General features: G+C 27.3%; 6 protein-coding genes across 6 annotated transcripts; 1 reads left to right on the top strand and 5 right to left on the bottom strand.

Moving 5' to 3' along the window:
* Window positions 1-2,965: 2,965 nt before the first annotated feature.
* Window positions 2,966-5,245, bottom strand: LOC130677153 (speckle-type POZ protein-like). The gene is made up of 2 exons (XM_057483793.1): window positions 3,986-5,245; window positions 2,966-3,907 (listed from the first exon to the last, which is right to left on the bottom strand). The coding sequence occupies exon 1, from the start codon at window positions 5,049-5,051 to the stop codon at window positions 4,023-4,025; it is 1,029 nt and encodes a 342-aa protein (XP_057339776.1). The 5' UTR covers window positions 5,052-5,245; the 3' UTR covers window positions 2,966-3,907; window positions 3,986-4,022.
* Window positions 5,246-6,181: 936 nt separating this feature from the next.
* Window positions 6,182-8,187, bottom strand: LOC130677342 (speckle-type POZ protein-like). The gene is made up of 2 exons (XM_057484077.1): window positions 6,744-8,187; window positions 6,182-6,670 (listed from the first exon to the last, which is right to left on the bottom strand). The coding sequence occupies exon 1, from the start codon at window positions 7,810-7,812 to the stop codon at window positions 6,781-6,783; it is 1,032 nt and encodes a 343-aa protein (XP_057340060.1). The 5' UTR covers window positions 7,813-8,187; the 3' UTR covers window positions 6,182-6,670; window positions 6,744-6,780.
* Window positions 8,188-11,659: 3,472 nt separating this feature from the next.
* LOC130677012 (speckle-type POZ protein-like) lies at window positions 11,660-12,688 on the top strand. Its single transcript, XM_057483530.1, has one exon. The coding sequence runs from the start codon at window positions 11,660-11,662 to the stop codon at window positions 12,686-12,688; it is 1,029 nt and encodes a 342-aa protein (XP_057339513.1).
* A 389-nt stretch (window positions 12,689-13,077) lies between these two features.
* Window positions 13,078-13,950, bottom strand: LOC130677011 (speckle-type POZ protein-like). Its single transcript, XM_057483529.1, has one exon. The coding sequence runs from the start codon at window positions 13,948-13,950 to the stop codon at window positions 13,078-13,080; it is 873 nt and encodes a 290-aa protein (XP_057339512.1).
* Window positions 13,951-15,372: 1,422 nt separating this feature from the next.
* On the bottom strand, window positions 15,373-17,277 carry LOC130677310 (speckle-type POZ protein-like). Its single transcript, XM_057484019.1, has 2 exons — window positions 15,639-17,277; window positions 15,373-15,565 (listed from the first exon to the last, which is right to left on the bottom strand). The coding sequence occupies exon 1, from the start codon at window positions 16,705-16,707 to the stop codon at window positions 15,676-15,678; it is 1,032 nt and encodes a 343-aa protein (XP_057340002.1). The 5' UTR covers window positions 16,708-17,277; the 3' UTR covers window positions 15,373-15,565; window positions 15,639-15,675.
* A 1,066-nt stretch (window positions 17,278-18,343) lies between these two features.
* Window positions 18,344-19,375, bottom strand: LOC130677010 (speckle-type POZ protein-like). Its single transcript, XM_057483528.1, has one exon. The coding sequence runs from the start codon at window positions 19,373-19,375 to the stop codon at window positions 18,344-18,346; it is 1,032 nt and encodes a 343-aa protein (XP_057339511.1).
* Between the last annotated feature and the right edge of the window lie 492 nt (window positions 19,376-19,867).

Below are 19,867 nucleotides of genomic sequence, written 5' to 3'. Positions count from 1 at the left end.
CAAAAAAAGAATATGCGCATATGAATAATTAAAAGTCATAGGTGCAATTTTTGAAATAATTTTTTTTTATAATTTATCTTTATCAAAAAATCCAAAACTAGTAGACGTAATTTCTGCATCATATTTTTAGAAATTTACGCTTTATAAAAAACTAAAAATATATTTGTGAATATATAGATATATAAATAGTCATATGGTCATTGGTATTAAATTTACAGAATATGCAAATTTAAAAAATGTCGAAACAACAATTATCAGCAAAGCGAGTAGACTCGCGTCATCATGCAATCAGTCGCAAGTTTTCATTATTTGTAATGCAACATATTAAAATAAATTTATTTGTGCATTTTAAAATAAATAAGTGACTTATTCAAATATATTTTAAATGTTAGTTTGCAGTAGTCGTAATTTTAGTGGCAGCTGAAATGGCATTCAGGTATAAATTACTTTTGAATTACAATAGACAGAGTTTTCATATCTATAGTAAACGGAAAATAAATATTAGAATAAGCAAAATGAATCTTAAATGCTTTAAAATTTCACTTTTAGTCGAAAAGTTTTCAATTTTTTTTTTTTCATTTTAGATAATTATATTTTAATGAATTTCTAAGTATAAGCAACTAAATGCGTCAGAGTTTTAGTACAGTGTAATTTTTAATGGTCATTAGTTTAATCGCTACTTTATCATAACCAATGATATCTATTATAGTAAGAAATATTATATTTTACGCAGCTTGGAAGCTATTTCATAGATTTTCTGTCATAAAATTTACTTTTGTTATCGCAATTACTCTAAAATTAAGTAGTAGACTCGTAAAAAAAATTTTTTAATTTTTGTTAAGGTTTCTCATTATTTAATACAGTGTAAAATAATTTGATTAATTGGACAAATTTAATTGGAAAGTGAAGAACTTCATTAATTTGTATATTTAATGAGTAAAAAATATATAGTAATTAAAGTGGGAGAAGAGCGGTAGCAAAAAGTGGTAGGGAGTAAAAATAATTTTTCATACAGTGCCCCCACTTTTTTTAAATATTCAATGACGAACTGTCATTACCGTAGTAAATTTTTATTAATTAATTAAAAAATAATTGCAGCATTAATTGAAAAAAGGAAAATTCCGCTGAGATATCGATTAAAAAAAAAATTACAGTTGTCATGAATTAAAAGTTAAAGGAAATTTTTCGTTAAATTTTAGCATTCAAAATTTGAAAATTCAAATTATAAAATTGACATTAAAATTTTACTGAAATTTATTTTCAAAATTTGGTTTAACTCCCAATTGATATTAACTTGTTTTTAATCAATTGATTAAATTTTGATACGCTTGAGTAGAAGCTCATTGAAAATTTCAAAAAAGTGGGGGCACTGACTGAGAATGCCCTTCAGGTAATTAGAATTTTTGAACCAATGAAAAGTGTCGATAGGTAAAAGTAATTAACAAGGGCCTAGAAGCGGTGGGAATACTAGTGTCTTATAAATTGACCATAAAATTCCAAGGGGCCTCAGTCAGTGTTCAAATCTTTTGAATACTGACATGGTAACTAGATGTTTCAGTGCGTTCTCCAAAAAACCATCAGAAGTTACTCTAGGTGTATTTACTGCGGTCGAGATGTTTCAATTCTCACCGGGTATTATGCGCCTCGTAATAATTTCTGATCGCATCAAATATATCCAGTATTATCCAAGTGATTTAATATAATAATTTTAGTAAATCTAAAAACGCAGTGTCAATTTAGTCACAGATTTAAATATTGTGACTAGATTGTAGACTACGTATTTCGGTTTTAAAATATCATCGTTAATTATATTTTATTTTCAGCCGGTTTTACTTATTTTGAATTTAGCGGATTAATTTTTCTTTGGTGATCTAACGATATGGTTACATTTATACCCACAAAGCTAGATCAGCAAGGTAGAAATTTCTCTGCAAATCTTCAACAAGTTAATCAGCCTACGAGTTATTTTTGTTTTATATTTAGAGAAGACTACAGCCGTTGATTAAAAGAAACTAGTGCGGTGATATATGACTTGGAAATTATATCACAGTACTAATTTCGTATAATCTGCGACGTTTTATCATCACTTTCATTAATCAATAATTAATATTTGTAGTGCTAGATACACATTGGCACTCATTACTTTCAGGTTGACGATAAATTTATCAACTCGTCACTGGGAGTAATGGGTTCGATACATGTATCCAAAGTCAACGTCTTCATTAATGTTTATAAAAATAATTATCATACCTTAGGACTTGTAATTGCGTGTTGTTTTGAAAAAAATATCTTGAAAACTACTGGTACGTAATTTTTCACCATAATTCTTTATTTACTCAACTTGTAAGCAATAATTGACATGTTACCTTTTACAAAAATCTTAATAATTTTCATTTAAACTAAACAAGATTTTAAAAATTGGAAATTAACTTTTTAACGTCAATTGTAATAAACAAATTAAGTTAACAATTGACATCACAAAAATAATTTGAAATTATAAAGGCGTGTAAGCGTTTTTTAAATTATTGATTATTATTTAATTCAAATAATTAATCTGATAAATATTTTATACACAGAAAGAAATTTTTACTCATTTCTTGTGCCAAGAAATTATTTTTTTGTGTGTAGTTTATAATTATTTAAATATCAAAGTATTAAAAAATAATGACGAGAGAGACGTGAGTAAAGTAGATGTGAAAATTAATTTTTTTTCACTTTTTTTTTAAACTTTCAAACGCAAAAAATATTCGCGGTATTTTTAAAACTTTGAACTTTTAAACTGAACAAGATTTTAAAAATAAAATTTTCTTTTTAATGTTAATTATAATAAAAATATTTAAACTAATAATTGAGATCAAAAAAATAATTTGAGATTGTAAAGATTTTTGAACTTATTAATTATTATTTAATTTAAATAATTAATCTAACAAATAATTAAGACACAAAAAGAAGGATTTAGTGGCAAAAGAAATTTTCTCTTGTTCCTTAACTTTTTGTATTATAAATTGAAAATAAAAAAATTTCCTGGTCAAGAAAAAATTTTTTACATCAATAAATTTTTTCTACTTCTATGAAAAATTCTGTCTTCAATTTATAATGCAAAATATTTCTCCCACCAAAAAATCTTTTTTTTCGTGTAGTCTATATTTATTTAAATATCTCTAAGTATTAAAAAATATAGCATGAGTGACCTTAGTAAAGTAGATGTGAAAATTAAATTTTTTCACTTTCTTTTTAAACTTTCGAACGCAAAAAATATTCGCGGTATATTTAAAATTTTAAATATTTAAACTGAACAAGACTTTAAAAATTAAATTTTCTTTTTAACGTCAATTGCAAGAAACAAATTAAATTAATAATTGACATCAAAAAAATAATTTAAGATTATAAAGATTTTTGAACTTATTAATTATTATTTAATTTAAATAATTAACCTAACAAATAATTTAAACATAAAAAAAAAGGATTAATTGGCAAAGGAAATTTTCTCTCGCTTCAAGAAAACTTTCACTTGTTCCTTAACTTTTTGCATTATAAATTGAAATAAAAATTTTCCTGGTCAAGAAAAAATTTTTGTCTGTAATTCATAATGCGAGAAATTCCTTGCACCGAGAAATCCTTTTTTTCGTGTAGTCTATAATTATTTAAATCTCAAAGTATTAAAAAATAATGGCAAGAGTGACGTGAGTAAAGTAGATGTGAAAATGAAGTTTTCACTTTCTATTTAAACTTTCAAAAGCAAAAAAAATTCACGGGAAATTCAAATTTCCTAAACATACTACTAAGTAATTAAAAAATTTATCAAGCACAAAAAGTCTAAGTATTAAAAAAAATTTTTTTTATCATTTTTCATTTTCACACCCAAAAAAACGTAAGTATGGCTGCTACTTATCTGCTCACTAATCATCTGTAATAAAATAAAAAGAATAATTAAAATAAATAAAAACCGACTGTTAAATATGAATATGACATTTACTGTACTTACATATTAAAATAAATATATATCAAGTACTCTAATGACTTTATTTAGAATCTGCAAACTTTTCAAACAGCAATACTATCAAAGATGGATGTGATTTCTTCATGACATTATACTCTGGCGTATCGATGACACTCTTCGCATTACTGACAATAAACTCTGTCGAGTATTCCAACAGTTGCTTCGCATTATATTTATCTGCTAAAATAAGCATGGAGACAACATTTTCCGTAGATACAGAATCGCAAAAGAATTCTTCGCAAATTTTCTTGAGTAATTCGAGCTGGAATTTATCCGCAGCGTCAAGTAATTCTTCTGTAATTACGTCAGGTACTTTATCTGTGTAGATAAATTCAAGGATGCTGTTAAAAATGACCGGATTCATGTCAGGTACTTTTACTCGGTCTTTTTTGTTTGGTTTTATGTTGGCGGTAAACATGGCGTGGAAAACTGGACTGCGAACTTTCAAAATTGACTTGTGGGCTTGAAACTCTTCATCCCGAACCACGAGTACGACATCACTGTCTTGCTTACTTAGGAACAGTTGATTGTAATCATAAACCATTGAATGTTTCAATTTTTTCAATGATTCAACAGTAAAAGGCATGATGTCAGAATCATATACCGTCAGCTCGATACCTACAGTAAATGGATCCCAATTGAAAGTGCTTTCATCTTTAATCAAATCTTCTTTTTTACAAATCGGCAGACCCCAGCCTTCATATTTATCAAAAACTCTGTTGAATTTTACGATCTCAATTTTAATTCCCTTGTCATTGATGATAAAAAATGAAAATGCGGTTTTTATTTTATGCTGATCATTGCATCGGTTCAAGGGAATCAGATACAATGATATGCAATAATCATCATCTGATTGATCATTTAGTACCAACTTGAGTTGCCATAGATCATTCATCTTAGCACCCGCTGAAAACTCTGGTGAATATATTTGAATGCACTCGTTTGAATTTTTAAACATTTCGATAAATGTCTTGATGTTGTCAATTTTCCATTCGAACACAATCGTATGCTTCATCAGAGAAACACTCAGCTGCGAATAACCTCTATTCATTTTGATTAATTCAAAATTTGCCGAATAAAAAAATAGTAAATGGATCAAAAATTCACTTTGGTTGTAATTCTTCAATAATTACATTAATATAAATAGTATTTTATATTTTTATTGATTGTAAGATTCAACTTGAACCAATCAGTACTTGTTAATTAATTGTGTAACGGTCATCAATCGTTTTATGTATAATATATACATATATATGTTATATATTTCTTTTGTTTCACTGCACTGGCAAGTGCTGCTGTCTTGTATAAAAAATTACAACTTTTAAAATTTAAAAATGATCCTGAAGTTAGCAGACAATTTAAAATTTTCGGATTTTATTTTCAACAAAAAATATCGAAAGAAAAAAAAATCAAAAAATATGCACATGTAGAAAATTTTAAAAACTATAAGTGCAATTTTTAAAAATATTTTATTTTTATAGTTTATCGTTTTGAATAAATTTCAAAAATTGTTAGGCGTCAGCTAACTATGATCCTGAAGTTAGCAGACATTTAAAAATTTTTGAATTTTTGTTTTTCAACAAATCGATTGTAAAAAAATAAAATAAAAATATGCACATGTAGAAAATTTAGAAAACTACAGGTGCAATTTTTTCAAATATTTTTTTTTATGGTTTATCGTCTAAAAAAAGATCCAAAAATTATTAGAGGTCTGCTAACTTCAGTGTCATAGCTGACTTGGGTATCATAATTTTAAATTAAATTTAATTGCAATGAAACTTTCTTTCATTTTAGTTAAATTTTAAATTTTAAATGAGTGATTATAGCAGACATGAGACGATTTATAAATTTTGAATAAACGAATTAATTAATTATAATGAAATTTAAAAAAATGCGCGTACTGATTTAGCGTTTATCTAAATACGCATTTTATAATTTTTATTCATCTTACATTTTGTTTATGTATTCAAAAATTTGAAATTGACACTTGTCAGTTTCATTCACACTCGTAATTTTGAATAGATTGGCTACAATGGATATATATATATATAAACTGTATGATCCTGAAGTTAGTATGAGTGTGAATGTAACTGACAGGTGATAATTTTTTAAGTTTTTGAATAAATAAATAAAATGTAAGTAGAGAGAAAATTTAAAAATTCGTAATTAGATAATTGAAAAATCAGTACGCGCTTTTTTTTAAATTTCATTATTTGAATTTATTTATTTTAATTCTATAAATTGTCTTACGTCTGCTACATTGACACTCATAAGTTAGTACATAATTAACAGTAAATAACTGACTACTGTGGATATAAATATTTAAATTGACTTTTCGACATAGATCGTAGTTTAAATGAAAAAAAATAAAATAATTAGGTGAGTAATTATAATTTATTTACTAAGTAATTATAATAGATAATTTTTTTGGTTCGAGTAATTTTCTAACTCGAATATAGTGAAAAATATTTGAATTTAAGAAATTATGAATTATCGTTGGTTTAACATGTATGACGCAATGTTATAAAATCATGTAAACGATTAATATATAAAATAATATAATATAATATATAATGAAAACAAACTTATTATTAATTATAGAATATACGATGTCAAATCTTCATAAACTTCACTGTATTTTACTTGTAACATAAATTTTTCTCCTTCATACTGAAAATAAGATAAAAAACATTAAAGAAAATTATAAATTGATAAAATTGAAATAAAGTAAAAAAAACAATACCGAGAATTTTAAAATAAAAATTTAAAAAAGTGACAAATTATTTGTTTTCAAAAGAAGCGGCAAGTTTATCAAATAAAATAGGTACTAAGCACGGATGCAATTCTGTCATAAACTTGTACTCTTCTGTTTTTACCACACGACTTGCATTAATTACAATAAAATTTGAAATATACTCCAACATTTCCTTTGTATTATGCAGGTAAGCTACAACAAGTAATCTGCAGGCATTGTCGATAGTCACAGATTCACAAAGTGATTCTGCACATATTTCTTTGAGCGTCTGAATTTGATATTTATCTGCGGCTTCGAGCAATTGTTCCGCAACGTTATCTAAATCATTGACTTTATCAGTGTAAAGAAATTCTAGCATGCTCTTGAATACTTCAGAGTCCATATCTTTTATGGTGATCGTTTTTTCCCTGTTTTCCCTCATATCGGTGGTCAGCATCGCTTGAAACACAGGACTGCGTACCATCAAAACAAATTTGTGAGCTTGAAATTTTTTTTCTTGTACTATCAACTCAACATCAGAACCCATCTTACTCTCATAAAGCTTTTCATAGTCATGAGCCATGAAAGCCTTTGATTCATTAAATGGAACATTGGTAGAAATGCCAACGGGATCATTAAAGACTGTAAGCTCGATACCTATTGTCAAGATATCATACGGCAACAATTCATCTTTTTTTGTTAATAAATCTTCTTTCTTTATGAATTGCCGATTGCCCCAGTTGTCATCAACACCGAAAGTTTTAATTAGTTTCTTTATATTCACTTGTTTTTTCTCATTATTTAAAATGAACCATGAATATTCCGTTTTCACTTGGCGGTTACCATTCAAAGACATCAAGAATAGGCCAACTTCATCTTTCTCTTCTGACTTAGCATCGTATAACTGTACCAGCAGATTCCAAAAATCTTGTCTTTTAGCTTTTGTTGAGAACTTAGGTGATGTTATTAAAACCTTTGAGTCAGAAGTATTGGAAGCTTCAATGAATGAACTCATTTCTTGAATTTTCCATTCATAGGTAATAGTATTCCTTTTTACTAAAATATAACCTGCTTCCATCTTGGATTATGGTTATTTTAAATTTTACCTGATTTAAAAAAATTAATTTCGCTGTCGAATAATTATTCACTTAGTTTTTTTTGTTTCAGGCAAACATCTATTGACAATTTACTAAAATGATATTGTCTCTTACTCTTTCAAATTAATTGTTACAATTGTTTTAGTAGCAAACTTTTTTCTTGATATATGATGTCAAGTCTTCCCAGAGTGTTGACGTCGGCCGCGGTCGGGAGTTTTCGTAAATTTTCGGTTTGTCATGTTAATGTCAGTAACAGTATGAGAGTAGGCTTGGTTTCTCAGGGTGGAAGTAAAAACCGACGGCAACTTACCCTCTGGGGGAACTTTATATTTAATCAGCTATATCTTTTCTCTAATACTCAGACATAAATAAGCGTCTCTTTGTGTGATCCAGAAGTTAGCAGACAATCAACAATTTTTGGATTTTTTTTTCACCAATTCAATTGCAAAAAAAAAAAAAACTAAAAAAATGCACATGTAGAAATTTAAAAAATCTACAAGTGCAATTTTTCAAAATATTTTTTTTTTTTACAATTTATCATTTTTTTTAAATTTCATAAATTATTTGACGTTTGCTAACTTCAGTATCATCTCTTTGTTGCACTCAATTCATTTAAAATATTTATATAGATTGCAAATAAAACTAATCATTGAATTTATTAGAGCCCTAAAGGGCTAAAATTTCAAACCGGATTTGGTTTTATCCTGGTTTGAATTATTTTTACTCGTATATCTATACATTAATAACATAAAGATATACCAGCAATAATAATTAAAACCCGAATAGAAAATAAACTCGGTTTGTAAAACTGGCCCGCAATTACAAAAAAAAAAAAAAAAAGAAATGAACATGTATGAAATTAAAAAAAAAAATATAAGTGCAATTTAAAATTTTTTTTTTTTATAATTTATCGTTGTGTAAATATTCAGATAATTATTAGACGTCGGCAAACTTCAGTATCATATCAATTGTATGGATTCTTAATAAATATTTATTACTATGGATATATATTTTTGAATTGACACTTCGACATGTATTATAATTTGAATAAAAAAAAAACTCATAATTAGATTAGAAATTATAATTTAAGTTACGAATTTATCTACTCAGTATTTATAATGGATATAAATGAATTTAATTTTTTATTTTGAGTAACTTTGCCACTCGAATACAGTGAAAAGTATTTTAATTTAAGTAATTATTAATTAAAATTGGTTAAACATAGATGACACAATCTTATAAAATTAAGTAAAAAATTAATACATATAATATAAAAATGAACTTCTACTTAAAGTATAATATATATCATCATTAACTTTAAATTCGTATCAACTTTACTGAATGATACTTGTAACATAAATTTTCCACCACAATAAGCAAAAAAAAAAAAAATATAAATTGAAAAAATTAAAAAGCAAAAAAAAACAATACCACGAATTTTAAAATAAAAATTTAGAAAAGTTGTAAATTATTTGTTTTCAAAAGCGGCAAATTGGGCGAATAAAATAGATCCCAAGGACGGATGCAATTCTGTCATCGTCTTGTACTCTTCAAAGGCTTTCATGGCTCATGACTATGAAAAGCTTTATGAGAGTCAGATGGGTTCTGACGTTGAGTTGATAGTACAAGAAAAAAAATTTCAAGCTCACAAATTTGTTTTGATGGTACGCAGTCCTGTGTTTCAAGCGATGCTGACCACCGATATGAGGGAAAACAGGGAAAAAACGATCACCATAAAAGATATGGACTCTGAAGTATTCAAGAGCATGCTAGAATTTCTTTACACTGATAAAGTCAATGATTTAGATAACGTTGCGGAACAATTGCTCGAAGCCGCAGATAAATATCAAATTCAGACGCTCAAAGAAATATGTGCAGAATCACTTTGTGAATCTGTGACTATCGACAATGCCTGCAGATTACTTGTTGTAGCTTACCTGCATAATACAAAGGAAATGTTGGAGTATATTTCAAATTTTATTGTAATTAATGCAAGTCGTGTGGTAAAAACAGAAGAGTACAAGTTTATGACAGAATTGCATCCGTGCTTAGTACCTATTTTATTTGATAAACTTGCCGCTTCTTTTGAAAACAAATAATTTGTCACTTTTTTAAATTTTTATTTTAAAATTCTCGGTATTGTTTTTTTTACTTTATTTCAATTTTATCAATTTATAATTTTCTTTAATGTTTTTTATCTTATTTTCAGTATGAAGGAGAAAAATTTATGTTACAAGTAAAATACAGTGAAGTTTATGAAGATTTGACATCGTATATTCTATAATTAATAATAAGTTTGTTTTCATTATATATTATATTATATTATTTTATATATTAATCGTTTACATGATTTTATAACATTGCGTCATACATGTTAAACCAACGATAATTCATAATTTCTTAAATTCAAATATTTTTCACTATATTCGAGTTAGAAAATTACTCGAACCAAAAAAATTATCTATTATAATTACTTAGTAAATAAATTATAATTACTCACCTAATTATTTTATTTTTTTTCATTTAAACTACGATCTATGTCGAAAAGTCAATTTAAATATTTATATCCACAGTAGTCAGTTATTTACTGTTAATTATGTACTAACTTATGAGTGTCAATGTAGCAGACGTAAGACAATTTATAGAATTAAAATAAATAAATTCAAATAATGAAATTTAAAAAAAAGCGCGTACTGATTTTTCAATTATCTAATTACGAATTTTTAAATTTTCTCTCTACTTACATTTTATTTATTTATTCAAAAACTTAAAAAATTATCACCTGTCAGTTACATTCACACTCATACTAACTTCAGGATCATACAGTTTATATATATATATATCCATTGTAGCCAATCTATTCAAAATTACGAGTGTGAATGAAACTGACAAGTGTCAATTTCAAATTTTTGAATACATAAACAAAATGTAAGATGAATAAAAATTATAAAATGCGTATTTAGATAAACGCTAAATCAGTACGCGCATTTTTTTAAATTTCATTATAATTAATTAATTCGTTTATTCAAAATTTATAAATCGTCTCATGTCTGCTATAATCACTCATTTAAAATTTAAAATTTAACTAAAATGAAAGAAAGTTTCATTGCAATTAAATTTAATTTAAAATTATGATACCCAAGTCAGCTATGACACTGAAGTTAGCAGACCTCTAATAATTTTTGGATCTTTTTTTAGACGATAAACCATAAAAAAAAATATTTGAAAAAATTGCACCTGTAGTTTTCTAAATTTTCTACATGTGCATATTTTTATTTTATTTTTTTACAATCGATTTGTTGAAAAACAAAAATTCAAAAATTTTTAAATGTCTGCTAACTTCAGGATCATAGTTAGCTGACGCCTAACAATTTTTGAAATTTATTCAAAACGATAAACTATAAAAATAAAATATTTTTAAAAATTGCACTTATAGTTTTTAAAATTTTCTACATGTGCATATTTTTTGATTTTTTTTTCTTTCGATATTTTTTGTTGAAAATAAAATCCGAAAATTTTAAATTGTCTGCTAACTTCAGGATCATTTTTAAATTTTAAAAGTTGTAATTTCTTATACAAGACAGCAGCACTTGCCAGTGCAGTGAAACAAAAGAAATATATAACATATATATGTATATATTATACATAAAACGATTGATGACCGTTACACAATTAATTAACAAGTACTGATTGGTTCAAGTTGAATCTTACAATCAATAAAAATATAAAATACTATTTATATTAATGTAATTATTGAAGAATTACAACCAAAGTGAATTTTTGATCCATTTACTATTTTTTTATTCGGCAAATTTTGAATTAATCAAAATGAATAGAGGTTATTCGCAGCTGAGTGTTTCTCTGATGAAGCATACGATTGTGTTCGAATGGAAAATTGACAACATCAAGACATTTATCGAAATGTTTAAAAATTCAAACGAGTGCATTCAAATATATTCACCAGAGTTTTCAGCGGGTGCTAAGATGAATGATCTATGGCAACTCAAGTTGGTACTAAATGATCAATCAGATGATGATTATTGCATATCATTGTATCTGATTCCCTTGAACCGATGCAATGATCAGCATAAAATAAAAACCGCATTTTCATTTTTTATCATCAATGACAAGGGAATTAAAATTGAGATCGTAAAATTCAACAGAGTTTTTGATAAATATGAAGGCTGGGGTCTGCCGATTTGTAAAAAAGAAGATTTGATTAAAGATGAAAGCACTTTCAATTGGGATCCATTTACTGTAGGTATCGAGCTGACGGTATATGATTCTGACATCATGCCTTTTACTGTTGAATCATTGAAAAAATTGAAACATTCAATGGTTTATGATTACAATCAACTGTTCCTAAGTAAGCAAGACAGTGATGTCGTACTCGTGGTTCGGGATGAAGAGTTTCAAGCCCACAAGTCAATTTTGAAAGTTCGCAGTCCAGTTTTCCACGCCATGTTTACCGCCAACATAAAACCAAACAAAAAAGACCGAGTAAAAGTACCTGACATGAATCCGGTCATTTTTAACAGCATCCTTGAATTTATCTACACAGATAAAGTACCTGACGTAATTACAGAAGAATTACTTGACGCTGCGGATAAATTCCAGCTCGAATTACTCAAGAAAATTTGCGAAGAATTCTTTTGCGATTCTGTATCTACGGAAAATGTTGTCTCCATGCTTATTTTAGCAGATAAATATAATGCGAAGCAACTGTTGGAATACTCGACAGAGTTTATTGTCAGTAATGCGAAGAGTGTCATCGATACGCCAGAGTATAATGTCATGAAGAAATCACATCCATCTTTGATAGTATTGCTGTTTGAAAAGTTTGCAGATTCTAAATAAAGTCATTAGAGTACTTGATATATATTTATTTTAATATGTAAGTACAGTAAATGTCATATTCATATTTAACAGTCGGTTTTTATTTATTTTAATTATTCTTTTTATTTTATTACAGATGATTAGTGAGCAGATAAGTAGCAGCCATACTTACGTTTTTTTGGGTGTGAAAATGAAAAATGATAAAAAAAATTTTTTTTAATACTTAGACTTTTTGTGCTTGATAAATTTTTTAATTACTTAGTAGTATGTTTAGGAAATTTGAATTTCCCGTGAATTTTTTTTGCTTTTGAAAGTTTAAATATAAAGTGAAAACTTCATTTTCACATCTACTTTACTCACGTCACTCTTGCCATTATTTTTTAATACTTTGAGATTTAAATAATTATAGACTACACGAAAAAAAGGATTTCTCGGTGCAAGGAATTTCTCGCATTATGAATTACAGACAAAAATTTTTTCTTGAGTAATTCGAGCTGGAATTTATCCGCAGCGTCAAGTAATTCTTCTGTAATTACGTCAGGTACTTTATCTGTGTAGATAAATTCAAGGATGCTGTTAAAAATAACCGGATTCATGTCAGGTACTTTTACTCGGTCTTTTTTGTTTGGTTTTATGTTGGCGGTAAACATGGCGCGGAAAACTGGACTGCGAACTTTCAAAATTGACTTGTGGGCTTGAAACTCTTCATCCCGAACCACGAGTACGACATCACTGTCTTGCTTACTTAGGAACAGTTGATTGTAATCATAAACCATTGAATGTTTCAATTTTTTCAATGATTCAACAGTAAAAGGCATGATGTCAGAATCATATACCGTCAGCTCGATACCTACAGTAAATGGATCCCAATTGAAAGTGCTTTCATCTTTAATCAAATCTTCTTTTTTACAAATCGGCAGACCCCAGCCTTCATATTTATCAAAAACTCTGTTGAATTTTACGATCTCAATTTTAATTCCCTTGTCATTGATGATAAAAAATGAAAATGCGGTTTTTATTTTATGCTGATCATTGCATCGGTTCAAGGGAATCAGATACAATGATATACAATAATCATCATCTGATTGATCATTTAGTACCAACTTGAGTTGCCATAGATCATTCATCTTAGCACCCGCTGAAAACTCTGGTGAATATATTTGAATGCACTCGTTTGAATTTTTAAACATTTCGATAAATGTCTTGATGTTGTCAATTTTCCATTCGAACACAATCGTATGCTTCATCAGAGAAACACTCAGCTGCGAATAACCTCTATTCATTTTGATTAATTCAAAATTTGCCGAATAAAAAAATAGTAAATGGATCAAAAATTCACTTTGGTTGTAATTATTCAATAATTACATATATATAAATAGTATTTTATATTTTTATTGATTGTAAGATTCAACTTGAAACAATCAGTACTTGTTAATTAATTGTGTAACGGACTTCAACCGTTTTATGTATAATATACACATATATATGTTATATATTTCTTTTGTTTCACTGCACTGACAAGTGCTGCTGTCTTGGATAAAAAATTACAACTTTTAAAACTTTAAAATGATCCTGAATTTAGCAGACAATTTGAAATTTTCGAATTTATTTTCAATGAAAGATATCGAAAGAAAAAAAAATCAAAAAATATGCCCATGTAGAAAATTTTAAAAACTATAAGTGCAATTTTTAAAAATATTTTATTTTTATAGTTTATCGTTTTGAATAAATTTCAAAAATTATTAGGCGTCAGCTAACTATGATCCTGAAGTTAGCAAACATTTAAAAATTTTTGAATTTTTGTTTTTCAACAAATCGATTGTAAAAAAATAAAATAAAAATATGCACATGTAGAAAATTTAGAAAACTACAGGTGCAATTTTTTCAAATATTTTTTTTTATGGTTTATCGTTTAAAAAAAGATCCAAAAATTATTAGAGGTCTGCTAACTTCAGTGTCATAGCTGACTTGGGTATCATAATTTTAAATTAAATTTAATTGCAATGAAACTTTCTTTCATTTTAGTTAAATTTTAAATTTGAAATGAGTGTGATTCTAGCAGACATGAGACGATTTATAAATTTTGAATAAACGAATTAATGAATTATAATGAAATTTAAAAAAATGCGCGTACTGATTTAGCGTTTATCTAAATACGCATTTTATAATTTTTATTCATCTTACATTTTGTTTATTTATTCAAAAATTTGAAATTGACACTTGTCAGTTTCATTCACACTCGTAATTTTGAATAGATTGGCTACTATGGATATATATAAACTGTATGATCCTGAAGTTAGTATGAGTGTGAATGTAACTGACAGGTGACAATTTTTTAAATTTTTGAATAAATAATGAAAATGTAAGTAGAGAGAAAATTTAAAAATTCGTAATTGGATAATTGAAAAATCAGTACGCGCTTTTTTTTTAAATTTCATTATTTGAATTTTTGTATTTAAAATCTATAAATTGTCTTACGTCTGCTACATTGACACTCATAAGTAAGGGCATAATTGACAGTAAATAATTGACTACTGTGGATATAAATATTTAAATTGACTTTTCGACATAGATCGTAGTTTAAATGAAAAAAAATAAAATAATTAGGTGAGTAATTATAATTTATTTACTAAGTAATTATAATAGATAATTTTTTTGGTTCGAGTAATTTTCTAACTCGAATATAGTGAAAAATATTTGAATTTAAGAAATTATGAATTATCGTTGGTTTAACATGTATGACGCAATGTTATAAAATCATGTAAACGATTAATATATAAAATAATATAATATAATATATAATGAAAACAAACTTATTATTAATTATAGAATATACGATGTCAAATCTTCATAAACTTTACTGTATTTTACTTGTAACATAAATTTTCCTCCTTCATACTGAAAATAAGATAAAAAACATTAAAGAAAATTATAAATTGATAAAATTGAAACAAAGTAAAAAAAACAATACCGAGAATTTTAAAATAAAAATTTAAAAAAGTGACAAATTATTTGTTTTCAAAAGAAGCAGCAAGTTTATCAAATAAAATAGGTACTAGGCACGGATGCAATTCTTTCATCATCTTGTACTCTTCTGTTTTTACCACATGACTTGCATTAATTACAATGAAATTTGAAATATACTCCAACATTTCTTTTGCATTGTGCAGATAAGCTAGAGCGAGTAATCTGGAGGCATTATCGATGGTCACAGACGTACAAAGTGATTCTGCACATATTTCTTTGAGCGTATGAATTTGATATTTATCTGCGGCTTCGAGCAATTGTTCCGCAACGTTATCTAAATCATTGACTTTATCAGTGTAAAGAAATTCTAGCATGCTCTTGAATACTTCAGAGTCCATATCTTTGATTGTGATCGTTTTTTCCCTGTTTTCCCTCATATCGGTGGTCAGCATTGCTTGAAATACAGGACTGCGTACCATCAAAATAAATTTGTGAGCTTGAAATTTTTTTTCTTGTACTATCAACTCAACATCAGAACCCATCTTACTCTCATAAAGCTTTTCATAGTCATGAGCCATGAAAGCCTTTGATTCATTAAATGGAACATTGGTAGAAATGCCAACGGGATCATTAAAGACTGTAAGCTCGATACCTATTGTCAAGATATCATACGGCAACAATTCATCTTTTTTTGTTAATAAATCTTCTTTCTTTATGAATTGCCGATTGCCCCAGTTGTCATCAACACCGAAAGTTTTAATTAGTTTCTTTATATTCACTTGTTTTTTCTCATTATTTAAAATGAACCATGAATATTCCGTTTTCACTTGGCAATTATCATTAAAAGAATGCAAATATAGGCCAATATTATCTTTGTATTCTGACTTTGTATCAAAAAACTGTACCTCCAGCATCCAAAAATCTTGTATTTTAGCTTTTGTTGAGAACTTAGGTGATGTTATTGAAATCACTGTATCAGAAGTATTGGAAGCTTCAATGAATGAACTCATTTCTTGAATTTTCCATTCATATGTAATAGTATTCCTTTTTACTAAAGTATAACCTGCTTCCATCTTGGATTATGGTTATTTTAAATTTTACCTGATTTAAAAAAATTAATTACGCTGTCGAATAATTATTCACTTAGTTTTTTTTTGTTTCAGGTATACATCTATTGACAATTTACTAAAATGATATTGTCTCTTACTCTTTCAAATTAATTGTTACAATTGTTTTAGTAGCAAACTTTTTTCTTGATAAATGATGTCAAGTCTTCCCAGAGTGTTGACGTCGGCAGCGGTCGGGAGTTTTCGGTTTGTCATGTTAATGTCAGTACAGTGTGAGAGTAGGCTTGGTTTCTCAGGGTGGAAGTAAAAACCGACGGCAACTTACCCTCTGGGGGAACTTTATATTTAATCAACTATATCTTTTCTCTAATACTCAGACATAAATAAGCGTCTCTTTGTATAATCCAGAAGTTAGCAGACAATCAACAATTTTTGAATTTTTTTCACCGAATCAATTGCAAAAAAAAAAAAACTAAAAAAATGCACATGTAGAAAATAAAAAAATCTACAAGTGCAATTTTTCAAAATATTTTTTTTTTTTATAATTTATCATTTTTTTTAAATTTCAAAAATTATTTGACGTTTGCTAACTTCAATATCAAGAGTGTGAATGTAGCAGACATTAGACGAATTTACAATTATAAATGAGTAGAGTAAATAATTAAAAAAATAATGTTTGAAAAAAATGCACTTATTAATTGCAAAATTTTTTAAATGCGCAATTTTTTAAATTTAATTTTTTAAATTATTTAATCTATTTATTTATAACTAAAAATTTGTCTGATGTCTGCCACATTCACACTCGATTCAACATCATCTCTTTGTTCCACTCAATTCATTTAAAATATTTATATAAATTCCAAATATAACTAATCATTGAATTTATTAGAGCCCTAAAGGGCTAAAATTTCAAACCGGATTTGGTTTTATCCTGGTTTGAATTATTTTTACTCGTATACATTAATAACATAAAGATATACCAGGAATAATAATTTAAACCCGAATAGAAAATGAACTCGGTTTGTAAAACTAGCCCGCAATTACAAAAAAAAAAGAAATTTTTTTTTTTATAATTTATCGTTGTGTAAATATTCAGATAATTATTAGACGTCGGCAAACTTCAGTATCATATCAATTGTATGGATTCTTAATAAATATTTATTACTATGGATATATATTTTTGAATTGACACTTCGACATGTATTGTAATTTGAATAAAAAAAAAACTCATAATTAGATTAGAAATTATAATTTAAGTTACGAATTTATCTACTCAGTATTTATAATGGATATAAATGAATTTCATTTTTTATTTTGAGTAACTTTGTCACTCGAATACAGTGAAAAGTATTTTAATTTAAGTAATTATTAATTAACATTGGTTAAACATAGATGACACAATCTTATAAAATTAAGGAAAAAATTGATATATATAATAATATAATATAAAAATGAACTTCTACTTAAAGTATAATATATATCATCATTAACTTTAAATTCGTATCAACTTTACTGATTGGTACTTGTAACATAAATTTTCCACCAGAATAAGCAAAAAAAAAAAATATATAAATTGAAAAAATTAAAAAGCAAAAAAAACAATACCGCGAATTTTAAAATAAAAATTGAAAAAAGTGATAAATTATTTGTTTTCAAAAGAAGCGGCGAATTTGGCGAATAAAATAGATCCCAAGGACGGATGCAATTCTGTCATCGTCTTGTACTCTTCTGTTTTTACCACATGACTTGCATTAATTACAATAAACTTTGAAATATACTCTAACATTTCTTCTGCATTATGCAGGTAAGCTAATACAAGTAATCTAGAGGCGTTATCGATGGTCACCGATTTACAAAGTGATTTTGTACAAATTTCTTTGAGCGTGTGAATTTGATATTTATCCGCAGCTTCAAGCAATTGTTCCGCAACATCATCTAAATCACTAACTTTATCAGTGTAAATAAATTCTAGCATGCTTTTCAATACTTCAGAGTCTATATCTTTTATAGTGACTGTTTTTTCGTTGTTTTCTCTCATGTCGGTGGTCAGCATCGCTCGAAACACAGGACTGCGTACCATCAGAACCAATTTGTGCGCCTGAAATTTTTTTTTTTGTACAATCAACTCAATATCGGAACCCAGTTTACTTTTATACAGGTCTTCATAGTCATGAGCCATTGAAGCCTTTGATTCATCAAATGGCACATCGGTAGAAATGACAACAGGATCATCAAAGACCGTAAGCTCTATACCTATTGTTAAGATATCATACGGCAACAATTCATATTTTTTTTTTAATAAATCTTCTTTCGTTATAAATGGCAGAATACCCCAGCCAGGATGAATTCCGAATATTTTAACTATGTCTATATTGTTCACCTGTTTTTTCTTATTATTTAAAATAAACAATGAATATTCAGTTTTCACTTGGCGGTTATCATTCAAAGACAGTAAAAATAGGCCAACATTATCTTTTTTTTCTGAGTTAGTACCATATAACTGTACTTCCAGCATCCAAAAATCTCGTATTTTAGCTTTTGTTGAGAACTTAGAGGATTTTAGTGCCATGGTTTTATCAGAAGTATTGGAAGCTTCGAGAAACGAACTAATTTCTTGAATTTGCCATTCATATGTTATAGTATTTCTTTTTATTAAAGTATAACCTGCTTCCATATTGGATTACGGTTATTTAAAATTTTACCTGATTTAAAAGAATTAATTACGCTGTCGAATAATTATTCACTTAGTTTTTTTCAAGCATAGATTTATTGTTAATCTAGTTGAATGAAGTAGTCTTTTACCCTTTCAATTTAATTGATACACTTATTGTTTTACTAACAAACTTTGTTTTTGATAAATGATGTAAAGTCTTTCCAGAAGTTTTGCCATCGGGAGTTTCCGGAAATTATCGGTCTGTTATGTTGATGTGCAGTAACGACGTGAGAGTAGACTCGTTTTCTAAGAGTGGGAGTAAAAAACGACGGCGACTTACTCTCTGGAAAGACTTTATCGGCGCTTACGCGCTGTCAGCATATACGTATAGATGGTATGGATATACATTGGCATACAAAGTACTAAAGTACTCTTGGGTGTGGTACTCACAGCGATCTAAGCGCCCAACGCGAATGCACCCTGTATATAATCAGCTGGAGGCGCAATTTAACA

Source organism: Microplitis mediator, chromosome 11 (assembly GCF_029852145.1).
Source record: "Microplitis mediator isolate UGA2020A chromosome 11, iyMicMedi2.1, whole genome shotgun sequence".
NCBI lineage: Eukaryota > Metazoa > Arthropoda > Insecta > Hymenoptera > Braconidae > Microplitis > Microplitis mediator.
This window is presented reverse-complemented; position numbering and strand designations above follow the sequence as displayed.